Consider the following 21,049-nt stretch of genomic DNA (forward strand, 5'->3'; position numbering starts at 1 on the left):
CTTTAACTAGTTAAATCCTGTTTATAGTCTATTAGTTACAGTGTAACCATTGATGTCCCAGGACAAAGATTGGTAAACACTTTTGAAATGTGTAATTGTAATACATACATGCAGACACAGCATCATTCAAAGACAAATAATTTGATACTCCTGGTATTGGATAGGACTGAAAAATTACCTCAAAGACATTCATACCTAAACTGAGAGTACGTGATCAGTGAATATATTAAATGTGCAGGCTAGAATGTGGGGATATCATGCATGGTAATAACTACATGTATATAGATAGCTTTCTACACATCCATAGGCATACAGGTATTTTTTATCCTCCACTGCACAATAAGCAAGAACATAGCTAGCTACGTTATTCATCTATCAGCATTGCATGGCAAATATCAGCAAGGCAAGCATACAAAATTGTACATTTAATTTGCAGTTAATGTTGTAGCTAGCTAGATTCTTTAGATCCACTGTTTCACAAGACGACAGCCTGGTTTGCAGGTTGTTTCAGGAGTCCCTAAAACAAACAACCAGAATTACAATTTCATACCCATGTCACAACACCCATAAAGCTAGTCAGCTAGCTTGCTAAATCGCGATTTTTGAAAAATGAAGTTTATGACAAAAAAATATGCATAATCGTTTGTCTCTAAATTAACTAACATATTGCTGTCAACTGTACATGTTTTGCATGATTCGTTATGACGTTATAATCCCTTACATTTGCTTCCATCCTAGTATTTGTTAGCCATCTAACGCTTAGAACACACTGACTGTGTTTCCACATCATTGCTGCATAACATTTTGCGCAGCTAGGCAACTATACTGATGCAGGTATCTTTTGCAAATGGTCACATGCGGTTGGACCCATTTTTTAAATGTTTTTATTTCACATTTATCTAACCAGGTAGGCTAGTTGAGAACAAGTTCTCATTTACAACTGTGACCTGGCCGAGATAAAGCAAAGCAGTGCGACACAAACAACACAGAGTTACACATAAACAAACATACAGTCAATAACACAATAGAGAGAAGAAAAAAAGTCTATATACAGTGTGTGCAAGGGAGGTAAGGCAATAAATAGGCCATACTGGCGAAATAATTACAATTTAGCAATTAAACACTGGAGTGATAGGTGTGCAGAAGATGAATGTGCAAGTAGAGGTACTGGGATGCAAAGGAGCAACAAATAAATAACAGTATGGGGGTGAGGTAGTTGGAAGGGCTATTTACAAATGGGCTATGTGCAGTGATTTGTGAGCTGCTCTGACAGCTGGTGCTTGAAGTTAGTGAGGGAGATATGGGTCTCCAGCTTCAGTGATTTTTGCAATTCGCTCCAGCCATTGGCAGCAGAGAACTGGAATGAAATGTGGCCAAAGCAGGAATTGGCTTTAGGGGTGACCAGTGAAATATACCTGCTGGTGCGCGTGCTACGGGTGGGTGCTAATATAGTGACCAGTGAGCTGAGATAAGGCGGGGCTTTACCTAGCAAAGACTAGCTAGCTAACCAAGCCAATGAGGTGTGTGTGTGTGTATGTGTGTGTGAGAAAGTCATATAAATTATGCTAGTTACTACCCCTGATAACATTCTCAAATAATCATGTTTGAAAGAGTGTGAATGTCATATAAATAGTAATAGAAATGGTAGATACTACTGTACCCCTGATAATTTGGTCAAATAACCGTGTGTGTGTGTGTGTGTGTGTGTACAGTAGGTGACATGTCCATGATAGCTATCTAATAACTATAGTTATGCTAGGTGATGGTATGGCTTATCATGTTCATGTCTATGTAGAAGAAGACTGTAGGAGGAAGTGGAGAGGACTCAGGGACAAGTATCAGAGAGCGAGAAGGGCAGAGAAAGAGAAGAAAAGGTCTGGGTCAGCAGCTTCAGGCCAACAGCCTTGGTGCTTCTGCCACATCCTTTTCTGGGTCCATTTATTGTACCAAGGGCAACGAGTGGCAATATTACAGCCAGACTCTCTACGACCTCATCCACAAGTGTTGTCGCCACCGGTGCATCAAGACCCTCTATGTCATTTACAAGTGAGACCACCGCCTCCACCGGTGCAGAGAGGTCTACAACGTCGACATCATCCACAAGTATGACCTCCACCGGTGCAGCCATGGAGGATGATGAAAAGGAGGAAGCACCTCTGGATCTAGGACCACCTGAGATTATTATGAACCTCACAGAAGTGACCACCGAGGACCTCGTTGAACAGGGTGGCAGTGGAGACAAATGAGGAGAGAAACGAAGAGGAACAACGTCACACCAGACGTCGGAGGAGGTTCCAGCCCCCAGATCCACTCAACTCATTTCAGCAGAGGCTCCTCCAAGCCGTCGAGAGGGATGCAGCCCAACTGATGCTCACAGGAAGGAGGATGAAGAGACCCTCTTTGCCATGAGCCTGGTGCCAACACTGAAGAGGCTGCCTCAGCGAACAAAAGCAGCAGTCAAGGTTAAAATGTATCAGCTGCTTTTCGAAGCCAAGTTCAATGGTACATTTGTTTTTGTTTTACATCACAGGTAGTGTCATAAGTGTTGCGACAGTGAAGTAAAGTAGGTCATTTTTACAGTATACTCATGTAGGCTAATTGGTATTTCAGATCCAAGTATTAATATGAGGTAAATGTATAGCTGTTGTTTCTGGGTTAGAAAATATCCTAAAACAACAGTTTGCTGTCTAAATATTTGCCTGTCACATTCATCTTTTGATCTGAAATACAAATTCCATGAGTAAACAGCGAGTATTACCAACTTTACCACACTGTCCCAATTTATGCCTCTAACAGCTATATACTGCTTGTATAGTGTAAACATAAATCTCACCTTTTATGGGGTTCTATTATGTTAAGCGTGTATGTGTTGTTTTTCTCTTCCCTTCCAGAGATGGAGTCCATTTAGCCGACCAGCTCACAGGAAGGTCAGGAAGAGGAGAGGAGTTGTCTGGTTGTTGTTTTGACCTCCCTCATTGTACCTTTTCACACACGTCAGTTCCGTTTAAATTCAGTCAATTCATAAAGTCATTTGTTTCTAAAGTCTTAGGATAGCATTCATTATTAGTGTTACATACATTTCTGAATTGACAGAATTGAAACTCGTATACCGGAGAATTCACAGATGCTCTTGTTGGTCTCTTACGAGACTAAAGGTCAATATATTTATTTCTTTTAAAACCAGGGTGTTTGTAAAGTTATGTTCCATCGACTGGTCCGCGACGTCCAGGGGCCATTTGTTTGTTTAGCTGTGTTAAGGCTACATATTATTCCCTTTATTCAGAGACAGACACACATACCTCTCCTCCTCTCCTCTCTGTACCTCAGATCTCCAGGGCCCTGTCCTCTCGCTCTTTATGGCCATGTCTGAAGTTCCCCTACTACGTCTAGGCTTTATGAGTAGTCCCTGTATCTGTCTGCAGTTGTGCCAAAGATACATGCTCTTGTTGTTCTCTTACAGATTACAGGCTACACATTCATTTTTAAAATTTATATTTTTCACACGCGCACACGCACGCGCGCACACACACACACGCACGCGCGCACACACACACGCGCACACACACACACACACACCTCTTTCAAATAGTTTCATTTTTTAAAACATTTTTACAACACACATGCCTGTCATGTTCTTTCCTGTACTTGAATACTTATTAAAATATGTTTTCATAGTCCGTTGTTTCAGAAGTGTATTAATATATAATTTAGACTTAATCGGCTTATTTCTTCCCAACACCTTTGCTGATCTAAGACAAGATGAAAGTAAAAACACATTCTCTTCCTAACTAGTTTTTTTCCCACCTGTATTTTGTCAGGCCAGTGAACATGGTGGTAAACTGTACTATTTGTATGGACCCTAGGTTACCCTTTCCCTTTGTTATCATACTAACTGTATGTCTTAACCTTAATTAGTGCTTCCGCTCACCTGGTGTACCATGCCAGGTGTGTAATGGGAGAGGGAAGGGGTTAAGGTGTGGTCTTTACTCCCAAATTTCACTTAAATATAGCTTCCAAATGAAGAGAGACAATGATATATTAAGTAATCTGGGACAAAAATTAATTTTATGGACAACGGTGGATGGTTCTTAAAATAACCTTTGTGTTATGGGGCTCTTAAGAAAGCTTTTTCACTCCACGGCATACTAACATGGGACTTCACCTGCTGGCGATGAGAAGTAGGTGGTCATCTGGAGTGCCTGTCTGGGGGCGTTGTTGGCACCTGCCCTGGTGACATCAGGTAGGTGACCATTTGGCGTGCCCATCGCCATCCGGAGCGGCTCCTGGAATGACCTCCGCAGGTAGTTGTGGAGAACACATGTGGCCTTCACGCAGGCATTGACATTTGAGGGGCTGAGACCAAGCACTCTCTGATACATTCTCCATCGGGCTGCCAGAATCCCAAAGGTGCATTCAACAACTAACCTTGCCCTGGACAGTCGTTTGTTAAAGATCCGTACAGGCTTTGGCAATGGCAGCTGGCGTCCAGTGTAGGGCTTCATGAGGTTGGGTCTTAAAGGGAAGGCCTCGTCGCCGACGAAGACGTGGGGAGCAGGTCCCAGGTCTTCAGCCCCAGGGAGTGATGCAGGTGGTGGAATCTCCAGGGTGCCATCCTGAAGTGCCTGGCCACAGGCAGAGTCCCAGGGGGTCCCGCAGTCACTTCCCTTGCCATAAGCACCAACATCGACAACACGGAAACAGTAGATTGCGTCTACTACAGCCAAGAGTACAACTGAATATGTACCCTTGTAGTTGTAGAACTGAAAATCACCAACTGGGCTGATGGACTCACGGTAGTTGGTATCCATCTGGGCGATCCTGGCTCCAACCAGGTGATCGAACTGGCTTCGGTCCAGACGAAAGTAGCTTCGGAGTTCCTCTCCAAACAGTCGAAGCTCTTGAATGAGAAGGTGGAACTCCCCTGCCTGCTTTCGGGACTTTAACCATCTCTGGACCCACACGGACCTGCGCTTTCGGCAGGGCTGGTCCCGGCCCAACAGCGCGATCAAGACCGCCTTCCTCAACGCTGGTCTAACACTATATAGGGAACAGGGTGCTATTTGGAAAGCACACACAGTATTGAGCTGTATACCAAAGGGAATTGACCCGTGTCTCTGTAGGCTGCAGACTGGAGGCTTTTATTAAGTGATGGTTGCCTCACCACATGCTGTCTCTGGGCTGCTGTCACTCAAAAACAGACAACGGGGATATTTGGTATGATAACCAGTTCACTTCATCTATTGAACTGTGAACAGGTGTTTTTACAAACGGAATGGTTTTCAAAGCCTGGGCCTATTGATGCGATTGACAATTGTGTAGATAGAAATCGATGTAGGCTCAGGTTAGAGGGAGCACACATGCACATGGGCGCACACACCCAAAAGAACGAACACACACACAGATTGCCAGGAATCAGTGGTGATGACTGCCTGGTGGGAGCGATCCATGCTGTGAATGGATTTGTGGCCAGAAGTGGTTTCTTTCTTATCAATCAATACGGGGCTGTAACAGGCAACTGACAGCTAAAGTGGTTGGGGACTGATGGTTGGGACTGATTGTGAAAAGGTAAGAGGAAGCCCTCGTCAGCCATTACACATCGTAACCCCACTGGGGAAGGAGGAAATGGATGCGCATGAAATGGCACCCTACTCCCTTCATAGTGCACTGATTTTGATCAGATCCCTGTGGGCTTTGGTCAAAAGTAGTGAACTATACAAGGAATAAGGTGCCATTTGGGACAAACAGTGAGAAATAGATTTGTCTGAGAGATGGTCCGGTCCGGGGGCCTACCTGTGACCTGCAGCTTGTCCTCTGTGACCTCACACTTCAGGTAGAGGCGTCCCCTCCTCTCGGTGTGGTCCGTCCCACACATGCTGGGCACGTTCATCACACACTGATTGTGCACGTTCATGTCGCAGGCTGAAGGGATGCAGACACACAGAAAGACAGACAGAAAAAGAGTACTAATAAATAAATAAAGCCGCGCAGAAGCTTTGATAATGTATATTTAGAGATCTCTGGAATCATGTGTGTGTTTCAGAGGGGAAACTGCTGGAAGGAATGGACAGGAAATGGAAATGCAGTTTTAAACAATGGAAATCATCATTCGGCAATATTACAGAATTGTAATTTAACTTCATTGTGCAGTATGAGCGATGGCAATAAAGTTGTTTGAATGTACTTTGAGCACATCTAAAGCCCTGTTTCCATTGGAACTTTGAAATTAACCCGTGTTGGGCCTTGGTGGGCTAGCTCAAATCGTGTTTCCACTACCTCCAGAATTTAGAAATGATCTCGTGTTGCTTGGTAGCCAATGTGACTGTGCAGCTAGCTTCGCTAATGTTGCTAGCTAGCTACCAACATTGTGTAGAAAGTCATTTTGCCACAACCAGCTACGCTCACCACGCTGTAACTAACGTTACCCCGTACTCCTGCCAGTTCTAGCCAGACTCAGAGCTATGTATTCATAAGGAACAACAAAAAAAAATGCAACATGCAACAATTAACGATTTTACTGAGTTACAGTTCATATAAGAAAGTTAGTCAATTCTAATACATTCATTAGGCATTAATCTATGGATTTCACATGACTGGGAATACAGATATGCATCTGTTGGTCACAGATACCTTAAAAAAATATATGCCTCACAATTGCCTCAGGATCTTGACACGGTATCAAATTACACAATTGTGTTCGGTGCCTGCCCATACCATAAACCCACCGCCACCATGGGGCACTCTGTTCACAACGTTGACATCAGCAACCCTCTCGACCACCCAACGCCATACAAGTGGTCTACATTTGTGAAGCCGGTTGGAAGTACTGGCAAATTCTCTAAAACGAGGTTGGAGGCGGCTTATGGTAAAGAACTTAACATTAAATTCTCTGGTAACAGCTCTGGTGAACATTCCTGCAATCAACATGCCAATTGCACACTTCCTCAAAACTTGAGACATCTGTGGCATTGTGTTGTGTGACAAAACTGCACATTTCAGAGCTGTCTTTTATTGTCCTCAGTACAAGGTGCACCTGTGTAATGATCATGCTGTTTAATCAGCTTCTTGATATGCCACACCTGTCAGGTGGATGGATTATCTTGGCAAAGGAGAAATGCTCACTAACATGGGATGTAAACAAAATTGTGCCCAACATTTTAGAGAAGTAAGCTTTTTGTGCGTGTGGAACATTTCTGGGATCTTTTATTTCAGCTCATGAAACATGCGGACCAACACTTTACATGTTGAGTTTATATTTTTGTTCAGTATAGTTTGCACTGCTCTCATTACTTTGACATCCCATCAGCAGTAAGAATATAATATATTATTATTATAATAATAAAGTTGTGTGGAAGCTGTCAGAGTGACTTGAAGGCTACTCAAACTGGCGATTGGCAATGATAGTCAGACACAGAACGTCAGTTCTGACAGGCTCATTTAGAAAAGGTGAAGCAACAATAGAGCTGTGGTGTAATGTTGGACATCATGCTAGCCCAGGGAATGCTAAGGGAATCCAGGTCGTATGTTAGGCGTTGTGCTGACAAACAGCCAAGCCGGTGCTTTACAGGGAACCAATAACCATTACATTCCTATCATAGGAATGAGGCAGGTAACTTTTAGACCAGATAGCTGCATTATGTACCTCATAATAATTTACATGAGTTATGTAAGTAAATGTGTGATAGAAATGTCATCATTTTTCTCACATTAAAAGGTTTGTTTTGGAGCATTTTTGCATAATGACAATCATAACACTGCCAAAGAATGATAACATTAGCTGTTATGAAATGACTCCCCAGGTGTTACTAACACCTAGCCAACCTCTTCAAATCAAGAAACCACTTTCACCAGCGAGGTCCAGCTTCATCACAGCATTCCTGGCTCCATCATAGCCCACTAGAACACATTTCAGTATAAGGAGAGAGCTCCATATCCTCTTTGGCTTGCCAGTGCATTTAGCATTCTGTCCACTTTAGACGGGCCCCAATCGGCATTCCCATCTGTCTGTCTGTTAATGGGAAGAGCAGTCAGCACGTTCGTGAGAGGATTTCAGCTCATGAAATACGGGGACCAACAACTCTACATTTTTCGTTCAGCGTAGCCTGCTAGCTAGCTACCCAAGCAAACCAGACGACATCAGTGGGTGGGATCGACAGCGACGGGTGTAACATCAGCGTTCCATTATCAGTTGGATTGGCCACAAGCCAGGTGCACTGCGTGTCAGCTTAAATGTTTTAGTCGCAGGTGGTGCGTCGGGATCCTCTAAAGTGGATGACGAGGGTACATTACTCACTGTCACACTTCATCCCCTGGTGGATGAGACCGTACAGGAGAGAGCCACAGTGGTCGCAGAAGGTGGGGCTGCCGTAGGTGTGGATCTTGAACTTGTGCTTGGTTCTGGGGTCCTGCAAAGACAAGAGAGACATGGTGAGCCGTTAGTTAAGTATAACCATGTACAATACGCAGTATGATCAGAGGGGTGATGCAACAGAAAGAAAAAAGTACCCAAAACATGAATGTTAGCGTTATTAACTCCCGTCTGCACAGTTCAAGTTCCATTTCCACAGACACAGTAATGATGGAAACGCTATTCAACTGAGCCAGACGTGGCAGGATATGAAAAAAAGGTATGAGAGTAATAATTGGAGTCGATACATGAGATGTGTCAGCGCTAGTCATTTAGTTTGAATGAAAAACTTTTTAAAAAACAACTTATACTGTCTATACAAAGCATGTTCTTCAGCATTGGCTTGGCAAAGTATCTTTCTATGAGGAAAGGAAAGAAGCAAAAAACAAACAGGGCTAAGGGCATAATCCTTTCTGCAAGGACTGTTCTAATACTGAAAGGGGGACATTTTACAGAATTGAAAAGGAGAGGATGTAGTACTTTTCTAAATAGAACCATTGCGATCTCCAAACCTCTCATTCTATTTTTCACTGACCGGTGCTGTTAAAAGGTCTGCAAAAAGAAAAGAAAAGAAAAGAAAGCTGTCAAAGGCATGTCCTGCAGGCTCAGAATTCCAGCTCTGATCGTGCATTGATTGCAATCGGCACAATGTGGACCAATGCCCATGATCAAAAACTCAAGTGGTTGTCCAATGAATTAACTGCAGCCACACTTGAGGCGAAAATAAAACTTCCAAGAGTAGGTCCAATCCCATGTAGACCGATCGTCTGAGCCACAGCAATGGCTGCACCTTACGTTACGGTTGGACTTTTTATTGGCTGGAACTGATCTACTGTATTACAGTACTCTCTAAGTGCCACTCTGCCATAATGTGTACAGCGCCCTCAGAACGTACTCGCAACGTATTCACACCCCATAACCTTTTCCACATTTTGTTGTGTTACAAAGTGGGATTCAAATGAATTTGTATTTTTTTTTTTGGTCAACGATCTACTCAAAATACTCTGTGATGTCAAAGTGGAAGAAACATTTGAAAATGGATTTTAGGACATAAAGGGGTCGAATACTTATTGACTGAAGACATTTCAGCTTCTAATTGTTCTTTGAAAAAGTAAAGGGGTGTCTATACTTTCTGAAGGAACTGTATATGTACTGGTACAAACAAACAAATGGAACGGGGACTTTGTAACAGTAAGTGTACACAACATTATATTCCAAACTGGTAATAGCAGCAAAAACAGGTCTTCCACTGTACGTACCAATAAGCTTTGTTGTAATTGGGCAAAAAAGTGTCACTCCGTAATTAGTTTGTGTGGGGCAAAAGAGCAACAGACCATGGCCTTCATGTGTCAGTTCAATACCTTGCTAATACACAACCCCTGTCCTCCAGGCCACGCTGGTGCATTTTAAAATCAGTCGTATACACTATTAATGATGTGGTACACACTATGAACAAAACAAAAATGTTTTCATGGAGAATCACAGTATATCAATCTGATTCAAAGAGAGTAGGTGAGAAAATTATTGGATGACTAACAGACGTCAGAAAAGACCAGGATAGATATTATACACCTTGCCTTTTGGTTTCACTAGTTGTAGACATGTTGTAGTAATGTAAAGTAACAGTCCAAAGTTTGGACACACCTACTCATCCAAGGCTTTCTTTATTTTTTACTATTTTCTACATTTTAGAATAATAGTGAAAACTTCAAAACTACGTAATAACACATATGGAAACATGACTGGGAAGAAAGTGTTATGAAACACCAAGAAAGTGTTATACAAATCCAAATATATATGTTATATTTGAGATTCTTCAAAGTAGCCACCTTCTGCCTTGATAACAGCTTTGTACACTCTTGGCATTCTCCCATCCAGCTTCACCTGGAATGCTTTTCCAACAGTCTTGTTGGAGTTCCCACATATGCTGAGCACTTGTTGGCTGCTTTTCCTTCATTCTGCGGTCCAACTCATCCCAAACCATCTCAACTTGGTTGAGGTTGGGTGATTGTGGAGGTCATCTGACGCAGCACTCGATCACTATCACTCTCCTTCTTGGTCAAATAGCCCTTATACAGCCTGGAAGTGTGTTGGGTCATTGTCCTGTTGAAAAACAAATGATAGTCCCACACTAAGCCCAAACCAGATAGGATGACGTCAACAGCAGAATGCTGTGGTAGCCACGCTGGTTAAGTGTGCCTTGATTTCTCGCAGACAGTGTCACCAGCAAAGCACCCCCACACCTCCTCCTCCATGCTTCACGGTGGGAGCCACACATGCGGAGATCACCCGATCACCTACTCTGTGTCTCACAAAGACATGGCGTTTGGAACCAAAAATCCGAAGGACCGGTCTAATGTCCATTGCATGTGTTTGTTGGCCCAAGCAAGTCTCTTCTTCTTATTGGTGTCCTTTGGTAGTGGTTTCTTGCACTTGAACTCTGTGAAACATTTATTTGGCCTGCAATTTCTGAGGCTGGTAACTCTAGTAAACTTATCCTTTGAAGCAGAGGTAACTCTGGGTCTTCATTCCTGTGGCGGTCCTCATGAGAGCCAGTTTCATCACAGCACTTGATGGTTTTTGCGACGGTACTTGAAGAAAGTTTCAAAGTTATTTACATTTTCCCGGATTGACTGACATTCATGTCTTAAAGTAATGATGGAAAGTTGTTTCTCTTTGCTTATTTGAGCTGTTATTGCCATAATATGGACTTGGTCTTTTACCAAATAGGGCTATCTTCTGTATACCAGCCCTATTTTGTCACAACACAACTGATTGGCTCAAACGCATTAAAGAAAATAAATTCCATAATTTAACTTTTAACAAGGCACACCTGTTAATTAAATGCATTCCATGGTGATTACCTCGTGAAGCTGGTTAAGAGAATGTCAAGAGTATGCAACGCTGTCATCAAGGCAAAGTGTGGCTACTTTGAATAATCTCAAAATAAAATATATTTTGAGTTGTTTAACACTTTTTGGGTTACTATATACACTATATTCCATATGTGTTATTTCATAGTGTTGATGGTCTTCACTATTATTCTACAATGTAGAAAATTGTAAAAATAAAGAAAAACCCTTGAATGAGTGGGTGTGTCCAAACTTTTGACTGGTACTGTATATCATTAGAAAAGGATGTCACAGTACCCTGGGTGTTCAGTGTAGAAGGAGAGTGTTGCCCAAGATCAGATAGGAGAGTGTTGCCCAAGATCAAATAGGAGAGTGTTGCCCAAGATCAAATAGGAGAGTGTTGCCCAAGATCAAATAGGAGAGTGTTGCCCAAGATCAAATAGGAGAGTGTTGCCCAAGATCAAATAGGAGAGTGTTGCCCAAGATCAAATAGGAGAGTGTTGCCCAAGATCAAATAGGAGAGTGTTGCCCAAGATCAAATAGGAGAGTGTTGCCCAATATCAAATAGGAGAGTGTTGCCCAATATCAAATAGGAGAGTGTTGCCCAAGATCAAATAGGAGAGTGTTGCCCAAGATCAAATAGGAGAGTGTTGCCCAAGATCAAATAGGAGAGTGTTGCCCAAGATCAAATAGGAGAGTGTTGCCCAAGATCAAATAGGAGAGTGTTGCCCAAGATCAAATAGGAGAGTGTTGCCCAAGATCAAATAGGAGAGTGTTGCCCAAGATCAAATAGGAGAGTGTTGCCCAAGATCAAATAGGAGAGTGTTGCCCAAGATCAAATAGGAGAGTGTTGCCCAAGATCAAATAGGAGAGTGTTGCCCAAGATCAAATAGGAGAGTGTTGCCCAAGATCAAATAGGAGAGTATTGCCCAAGATCAAATAGGAGAGTGTTGCCCAAGATCAAATAGGAGAGTATTGCCCAAGATCAAATAGGAGTGTTGCCCAAGATCAAATAGGAGAGTATTGCCCAAGATCAAATAGGAGAGTATTGCCCAAGATCAAATAGGAGAGTATTGCCCAAGATCAGATAGGAGAGTATTGCCCTTATGGAGCATGGTAAAGAAAGAGAAAAGGTCTAAGCAAGTGTAGGAGATCAAAAGAAGGAGAGAAAATGTGTCTATCGGTCACCCATACAAACACTATTGTAGCCTATCATAGTTCAGTATGGTAGACTCCCTGGAGCAGTAGTTCTACATGTAGAGTGTCTGGTTTTGTGTTATAATCTCCAAACGTGACCATATATTTATTTACATAGCGGGGTTAACAGCCCCTATTTAGAATCAGGCCAACGGCAGAGGTTTACGAGACGCAACACCTCATCATATCCTTGTTCGTACTGGAGTTTGGATAGTCAAATCACGGCAATTATCATAAGGACTCACTTTTATATCCACGGAGAACAGGACGTTCGAGATAAAAAAAGAAAAAAAAGAAGTGTTTGTCTTACCCGGGGACGGTCAGAACAGAGTATGCCGAGCCTCGCTGGAAATGAAATCTATTGTCAGCCCATTGTAAAAATGAAACGACTGAAATAAAAGAGTTTAAAAGATATCGAAGTAAAGTCAATTACTACGAAAGAGATTGAGACACGTTGATGATAACGGCATTAAAGCGATCATGAGATAGTAAATAAAAAAGATTTGAGATGGGGCTCTGCATGTAGAAAATCTACTTCATACCTACAGTTAGGGCGGTGGCGGTCATGAAACTGTGTTACGCAAACTAATGCCGGGCCCACGGTAATTGACCGTTAATGAACATAAACACATTTAGTATCTCCAGGCCTCCACGCAAACAAGCTGCTGATGTGCGCCTTTGCAATCTACATTTAAAATAGTAAAATAAATCCAATTGAATATACGCCATCACAATACATCCATTATTTATTTTAGTCAGGCCTAAAGAAACATTATGATATGAAGCAAATGTATTTCTGAAAAACAGAATATGCTGTATGTTACCTGGCTATGCTCCATGCCATAGGCTGTAGGCTTGATCGTTTAGCTGACAAGATTAGCTAACAAGTCCCATGGCATTATTTTATATTCAAGTATTTTATAGTCAGAAGAATATAATTCATGTTAGCTGAATAAAATAGAACGGATATGTTTCCCATTCCGGAACGAGCGCACATATGAAGTGTCATGAGCATAAAAGTGATCATTTGGGAAAAAGGTCCTATAGTGCTAGATTTAAAGTTATTTGGCAACTTTAGTTGTGAATGATACAAACCTTAGAATGTCTTAGAAATCAACGCATACATGGGTTCCATGGTGCAACTATAGGCTGTTGATGATTTGAGAAAGTCGCAAAAAAAGCTTGAGTACACACTGTACTCTCATCAAGTGAGAGTATTCTCAATTTAATCTGGTCTTTACTAATATGTCAAATGAGTTTTGATTTAGCATGACCCATTATCAAATGATGGGTGGGCTACTTCGGATTTATAGCGGAGCATGTGCTTAATATGAGCAGCTGAGAAATATATATAAGAACACATTTCACTCTACGCATCAACCACTGTTTGAGGAGCATGCTATCGCTGCCTGACAGGTGACATTCCGCCCAAACTTTGTTCCTGCAGCTACCCAGTGCTTCATTTAGGAAACCAAGTGAAATCTGTCCGGGAACATCGATAGCAACAGTTTCGCAACGAAACATATTTCAGCCCCTCTGCACACGAAACATATTTCAGCCCCTCTGCACACTCGAGAAATGAATAAAGGAGTGAGAGGAGGAGATGGAAACGAATGGTGGCGAGATATTCCGTATAGCTAAAAGGTAATGTGTCACCAAATTAATTATTAAAATTCCCTATTACTAGGCTATTCAAAATCGCCCTGGACAATCAATGAGCCTAGGGCTATACGTTCTCTCCCAGAATCGTGGATAGAAATGTTGGAGCGTAGCATAAGGTAGCCAAACCAGTCCACCAGTATGCATAATAACACAGTCCACACAAGATGGTGATTACTCGAATTTGTTTAATTTTGGAGTATACAGTCATGGCCAAAAGTTTTGAGAATGACACAAATATTAATTTTCAAAGTCTGCTGCCTCAGTTTGTATGATGGCAATTTGCATATACTCCAGAATGTTATGAGGAGTGATCAGATGAATTGCAATTAATTGCAAAGTCCTTCTTTGCCATGCAAATGAACTGAACCCCCAGAAAACATTTAAACCCTGCCACAAAAGGACCAGCTGACACCATGTCAGTGATTCTCTCGTCAACACAGGTGTGAGTGTTGATGAGGACAAGGCTGGAGATCACTCTGTCATGCTGATTGAGTTCCAATAAAAGACTGGAAGATTCAAAAGGAGGGTGGTGCTTGGAATCATTGTTCTTCCTCTGTCAACCATGGTTACCTGCAAGGAAACACGTGCCATCTTCATTGCTTTGCACAAAAAGGGCTTCACAGGCATGGATATTGCTGCCAGTAAGATTGCACCTAAATCAACCATTTATGGGATCATCAAGAACTTCAAGGAGAGCGGTTCAATTCTTGTGAAGAAGGCTTCAGAGCGCGCAAGAAAGTCCAGCAAGTGCCAGGACTGTCTCCTAAAGTTGATTCAGCTGCGGGATCGGGGCACCACCAGTACAGAGCTTGCTCAGGAATGGCAACGGGCAGGTGTGTGTGCATCTGGAATTTGACTGCGGTCATGACTCATGACTGCCGGTGTGGTGGTAATAAGGTCACCGCAACAGCCCTACCTACAGCATGTTGGAGTCATCTATGGTAGCCCTTACCCTAAAACGGGAATGGTCTCCTCAGTATGCGGTTTGAAAGTGATCTACAGTGCATTCGGAAAGTATTCTGACCCCTTGACCTTTTCCACATTTTGTTATGTTACAGCCTTATTTTAAAATTGATTAAATGTTGTTTTTTTTTCCCCTTGTCAATCTTTTTGACAAAGCAAAACAGAGTTTTACCATAAAGGCCTGATTGGTGGAGTGCTGCAGAGATGGTAGTCTTTCTGGAAGATTCTTCCATCTCCACAGAGGAACTCTGGAGCTCCTCCTTGACCAAGGCCCTTCTCGAGATCTGTGCCTCGACACAATCCTGTCTCGGAGCTCTAAGGATAATTCCTTCAACCTCATGGCTTAGTTTTTGCTCTGACATGCACTGTCAACTGTGGGACCTTATATAGACAGGTGTGTGCCTTTCCAAATCATGTCCAATCAATTGAATTTACCACAGGTGGACTCCAATCAAGTTGTCGAAACATCTCAAGGAGGATCAATGGAAACAGGATGCACCTGAGCTCAATATCAAGTCTCAAAGCAAAATGTCTGAATACTTATGTAAATAAAGTATGTCTGTTTATACATTTCTAAAAACCTGTTTTCACTTTGTCATTATGTGGTATTGTGTATAGGAAAACATGTAATGTAATCAATTTTAGAATAAAGACTGCGACATAACAACATTTGGAAAAAGTCACAGGGTTTGAATACTTTCCAAATGCACTGAATATCACCCTATAAAGGGCGAGGTCTAATCTACAGCTTACTTTGCCGTTGAACTATGAAATGAAAGTGTAACGCATGCCTATAAACTCCAAAGCGCAATGTTACAACCATAGAATTAGGAATTAGAAGACTAAGTCATTTTAACAGGATCACTGTGGGGACAACATTCACGTTCACATGCTGCAGTCAGTCGGGTCAAAGACGCAGTCACTTGTTTTCGACGCAACAAACTAATTCTATGAACTCCGTTTCTTGCACTTTTTTACTGTTTTATAGACGAGAAAACAGTCCGAGCTGTCGCTCGAGTGAAAGTCCCTTTGAGGTCATGTCTAAAGTCAATAGGTGGCACAATTATCGACCTTGGACAAATATGGGAGACGGTAACTAAAGTGTCATGTCCTATCTTGCACATAATCTCCTGAAGAAACAAAAGGCCACATGTAAATACAGTAGGGAGTTGTCTCTTTCTGGAGCCTGTGCTGGATAGAGGATGCCAGATGCCTCAGGAATAGTGGACCACAGCATTGCAATAGAGCAGTAAACTGAGCTCTAGTTGTCATGTGACGTGGTTGGAGGCCAGAGGTCAATAGCATGTCAGCATCATGGAAGGGAGTGCATTGAAAGTTGCATTTGTGTGTGTACACGTGGTACTAATTTGATGAAAAACGGCACATTGAAAGTACACGTACCCGATCTGATAGTCATTAGCGGCACGCATCACACTCCCTACTCATAACCCATACTCAATTGGAGAATAATGCCGTGGGTGTCACTCACTCACAGCCGAAGCGGCAACGGAATTGAATTGTCCATAGGCCATGAGTAGGACGCCTCCTCAGTGCTCAAACGGCATGGATTCATTCATACTGCCCGTGCATTCGACAGTGTGTGAAACGGCAAAGTCATCCTTTCGCCTGAAAACTGGATGGCTGCCAGTTAGTCCAGTGGCATCCCACTTCCCCGACGTTTTCTCCATTTCAGCCATGAGCCTCTTTCAGAGAGTCCAATTTTAAGTGGATTTGCATTGAGAACCCCATCCAGACTACCCCCCTCTGCAGTGAATTCCGTTTGATGTGAACACCTGGCCGTTAATAAAACTGGAAACCGGAGCGCTGCTCTCTTTTCCAGGAAAGTGGGGATAAATGTCTGCTCCAGCTGAGGGAAGCTGGGCGAAAAGCAGCCAAAAAACATCTCCTCAGTTCCCTGGAGACACAATCTTACACTGCCTGCCAAAAAGGGAACACACTTGGTGAAAGAAGAGGGAGAGAAAGGGAACGATGCGACGTGTCTTGTTGAGAGGTGACCGAGAGCTAAGCGGGGAAGTACAATGTGATTCACTCTGTAATTTAGCCTTGTGACACAGTCTGGCCTGAGGACTCTTGGACACTCTCCAATAAGGGCTGGGCGAAATGGAAAAATATCCATATCGCGATAAATTGGCTGAATTGATGAGCTAACGAGAAATAGAACGATACGTTTATAACATTAAGGTGCACCACAGTTTAAAAAAAAAGATCCTTTAAACTACTATTACTAGCTTGATGGTTGTAGCCATCAATTGTCCTATTAACAATCCCCCATAATAGCTAAGTTTCAAACTTCACATTTCTCTAATACAGGCTACTGTGGTTCGGTGTCGATCATTTTCGGTTTATCGTCCCAGCTCTACTCTCCAAGCTGTCTCACCCTCTCCAGCTGTCTCACCCTCTCCAGCTGTCTCACCCTCTCCAGCTGTCTCACCCTCTCCAGCTGTCTCACATTACAGTTGGATTTAACTGGGCACCTTAGCCCACACACCCCTTCAAAATGGCTTCAATTTCCCACCTTCATCCCACTCCATCTCCGAGTCGTGTTGGATGCTACATTAAAGCCCCGGAATAAAAGTGGCTGAGTGAGTGTTTGTATTTTAATTGCATTGTCGTCTCCTGCTTCTCACACACACACACCCCCCCCTTAATTTGCTGTCCCCACTGTGTGTTTGACGAAGCAGACCGGGCTGGTTAAAAAGAGAGGGGAAGGAAAGAAGAGAGAGAGAGAAAGAGAAAGAGAGAGATACACAGCAAGACAGAGACACAGACAGAGATAGAAAGGGTTGTTGCACCAGCTGCAGTTACTCATGTCCACCCACACACATCTGATCCTGAAGGATTATCCACTTGTGTTCCATCTTTTGCCTTGGTCTCTCCTTCCAAGGAATGAATGAGAGGAGGGGAGGAGAGTTCAGCTGCAGAGGACTTTTTCTACTGTTTTTATCTCTGGTCACGTCAGTTAGCATGGGTAAAGAAAACGCTTGCAGACTGGGTTATGATTTCACTTCACTAGATAATTCACAGGATGCCTAGAGTAACGTTATAAAGAGAGACGGTGAAATCCTGATTGTGGATATAAATTAGCAAGCTTTTTGTCATTCAGGTGAGTGTTAACATTCCCCTGTGAAAGATATGCAAGGCACTACATAAATGGTCACTGGGGAGACACACAATGTCCCAGACTTTGGCCGTATGACTTCTAAATGAGTATGTCTGACCAGAGGGTCTTATTGGGTCTTTCGCCTTGGCCATTCAGGTCAGTACTTGTGCTATGTTAGCTCAGGGTTTCCCAAACTCGGTCCTGGGGCCCGCGCTGGGTGCACGTTTTGGTTTTTGCCCTAGCACTACACAGCTGATCAGGCTTTGATGATTTGAATCAGCTGTGTTAGGGCTAAAACCAAAACGTGCACCCAGTGCGGGCCCCAGGACCGAGTTTGGGAAACCCTACATTAGCGTAGCAGTTAGCATAGCATTCTGGGGGTATCAGGTTACAGGGTTATAGGAGATGATTGACTGGTTTGTACAGGGAAAACATCATTACAGCTGGATGGAGGAACATCAGAATGGATCCTTTTCCTGGCTGGGCAAAGTAGTGGACAAATTGGTTGTTAATTGAGATTGACGGCAGAAACGATCTACGGCTGCAACCGATGGCTACGCTTGAGATGATATTGCACAATGGGAGACACATTCATTAAAAAAATCATCTCAAAATCTATTTGCATGCCACTTTTTAGCGAATCGTTGCCTGTTTTACTCTTGAACATGGTGGTCCTCTCAAAGTTAATGAGAGAGGCGTGACTGGAGTGTGTGTGGGACTCGTACCAACCAGGCAATTCAGGTGTGTGTGTGTGTGTGTGTGTGTGTGTGTGTGTGTGTGTGTGTGTGTGTGGAGCACGGAGGTGACAGCATTACATCACCTAGTAATGGGACACAGTGAGCTGGGATCATCAAATCTGACCTGTTTCCGAATTGGATTTAACCCATTAAGCCTACGCTCCTCCTGGGGAATTACTGGGTATGCAGGCTTTTGGACCAGACCTAACATTATAAACACACCCGATTCAGCTAATCGACGTTCTGATATACTGTATACTGAAAGTATTCACACCCCGTGACTTTTTCCGCATTTTGTTGTGTTACAAAGTGGGATTAAAATGGCCTACACAGAATAACCCATAATGTCAATGTGGAATTATGTTTTTAGAAATGTCAAATCAATAAGTATTCAATACCTTTGTTATGGCCTAAGCCTAAGTCAACTCAGGAGTAAACATTTGCTAACAAATCACATAAATTGCATGAACTCACTCTGTGTGCAATAATGTTGTTTAACATTCATTTTTTTAATGACTACCTCATCTCTGTAACCCACACGTACAATTATCTGAAAGGTCCCTCAGCCGAGCAGTGAATTTCAAAACACAGATCCAACCACAAAAAAAATATTTGGAAAAAAAAAACCCGGAAGTTTTCCCGATGCCTCGCAAAGAAGGGCACCCATTGGTAGATTGGTAAAAAATAAATAAATAAGATATCCCTTTGAGCACGGTGAAGCTATTAATTACACTTTGGATGGTGTATCAACACACCCAGTCACTTCCTAACTCGGCTCAGGAAAGAGAGAAAGAGAGAGAGAGAGAAAGAAGGGGACAGGAAGACAACTGGTCAGTGTTAAACGGCTGTGATAGGAGAAAACTTGAGGATGGGACCAACAACAGTGTCGTTAGTTACTCCACAATACTAACCCAAATGGCAGAGTGAAAAGAAGGAACAGCAGAGAGGGAGTACACAGACTAAACATATCCCAAAGCATGCAATAAGGCCCTAAAGTTAAACTGCAAAAACAGGGCGTGTGAATACTTAGGTAACTTAAACATTTTTTTGTATTTATTTTGGAATAAATAATAATAGATGGGTAAGAGGAAAACATCTATTTCATCCATGTTGAATTCAGGCCGTAACACAATAACAATGTGGAATAAGTCAAGGGGTGTGAATACTTTCTGAAGTTACTGTAGCTACGATGGAACACATCTAATAGGGGGCACCAGGGCAGCTATAATAGAATGTAAAAAAGGCCTTGGCTTTATATAGACAATCAAAGACTACTTATGTAATATCAGGAAATAATAAGCTGAGAAAATGTGAGTAATTGTGAGGATAAAAACTTGGATTGGAAGTTATTTTCGGGGGAAATGAAAGTACATACGAAACACAACCTCCAGATAATGATGATGGTGACGCATTGATCCAAATGACTTAGTCATACTGAATATGCCAAAGACCCAGGAGGCAAACCGATTTCAAATGCAGGCAATCAACAGTGGAAAAACATCTGATCACATCAGAAGGGCTTTTAAGCTCTTACACACAACAACGTGGTTGTCTATTTCCTTCGTCACTCTGTTCATCTCTGTTCAGTGAAGACACGTCTGTTGTACAGTAGCTGGGCTACAGTTCTAGCCTACAGCTACACGGCTTTATTCTTATATATTCATTTAAAAAAAAAACGTGATTCAAAATGTCAATATACTGTTACCTACGAAGCACAAACGTGATTCAAAATGTCAACACACTGTTACCTACGAAGCACTCTCCCTCAAAAATATGACCAAAATATTAATGGCACTGTACTAGGCGTACCAAGCTACTAGTCACTAGGCTGCAGGGATAAATCGAGCTGTATTTTAAAAGGACCACTTGTCAAGGATATAAGCCCATTTATTCTATGAATGGATTCATATCTAACACACCATTCTGGGGAAAGCACTGGGCTCTTTTAACAGGTTATTTTTCCCATGCAGTAAGCAAGGACAGACCACTGGGAGAAATACTGGCAAAACATGAATATGCTTGATCCTATATGGGATGGCAATCTCCACAACTATATACTGTGTGGACCATGGCTCTTCTCATACACTCTTAGCAAATAAGGTGCTACCTGGAA

At 42.5% G+C, this 21,049-nt stretch overlaps 1 protein-coding gene across 1 annotated transcript in view; it reads right to left on the minus strand.

The window, feature by feature from the left end:
- LOC109865703 (protein kinase C alpha type-like) overlaps positions 1-21,049 on the minus strand; it is a 210,029-nt gene that overhangs the window by 81,856 nt on the left and 107,124 nt on the right. The window contains exons 4-5 of the mRNA XM_020454088.2: positions 8,291-8,402; positions 5,791-5,919 (exon numbers count right to left, since the gene is read on the minus strand). Coding sequence (XP_020309677.1) covers positions 5,791-5,919; positions 8,291-8,402 — 241 coding nt within the window. The remainder of the gene's footprint in view (positions 1-5,790; positions 5,920-8,290; positions 8,403-21,049) is intronic.

This window comes from Oncorhynchus kisutch, linkage group LG20 (genome assembly GCF_002021735.2).
Source record: "Oncorhynchus kisutch isolate 150728-3 linkage group LG20, Okis_V2, whole genome shotgun sequence".
NCBI lineage: Eukaryota > Metazoa > Chordata > Actinopteri > Salmoniformes > Salmonidae > Oncorhynchus > Oncorhynchus kisutch.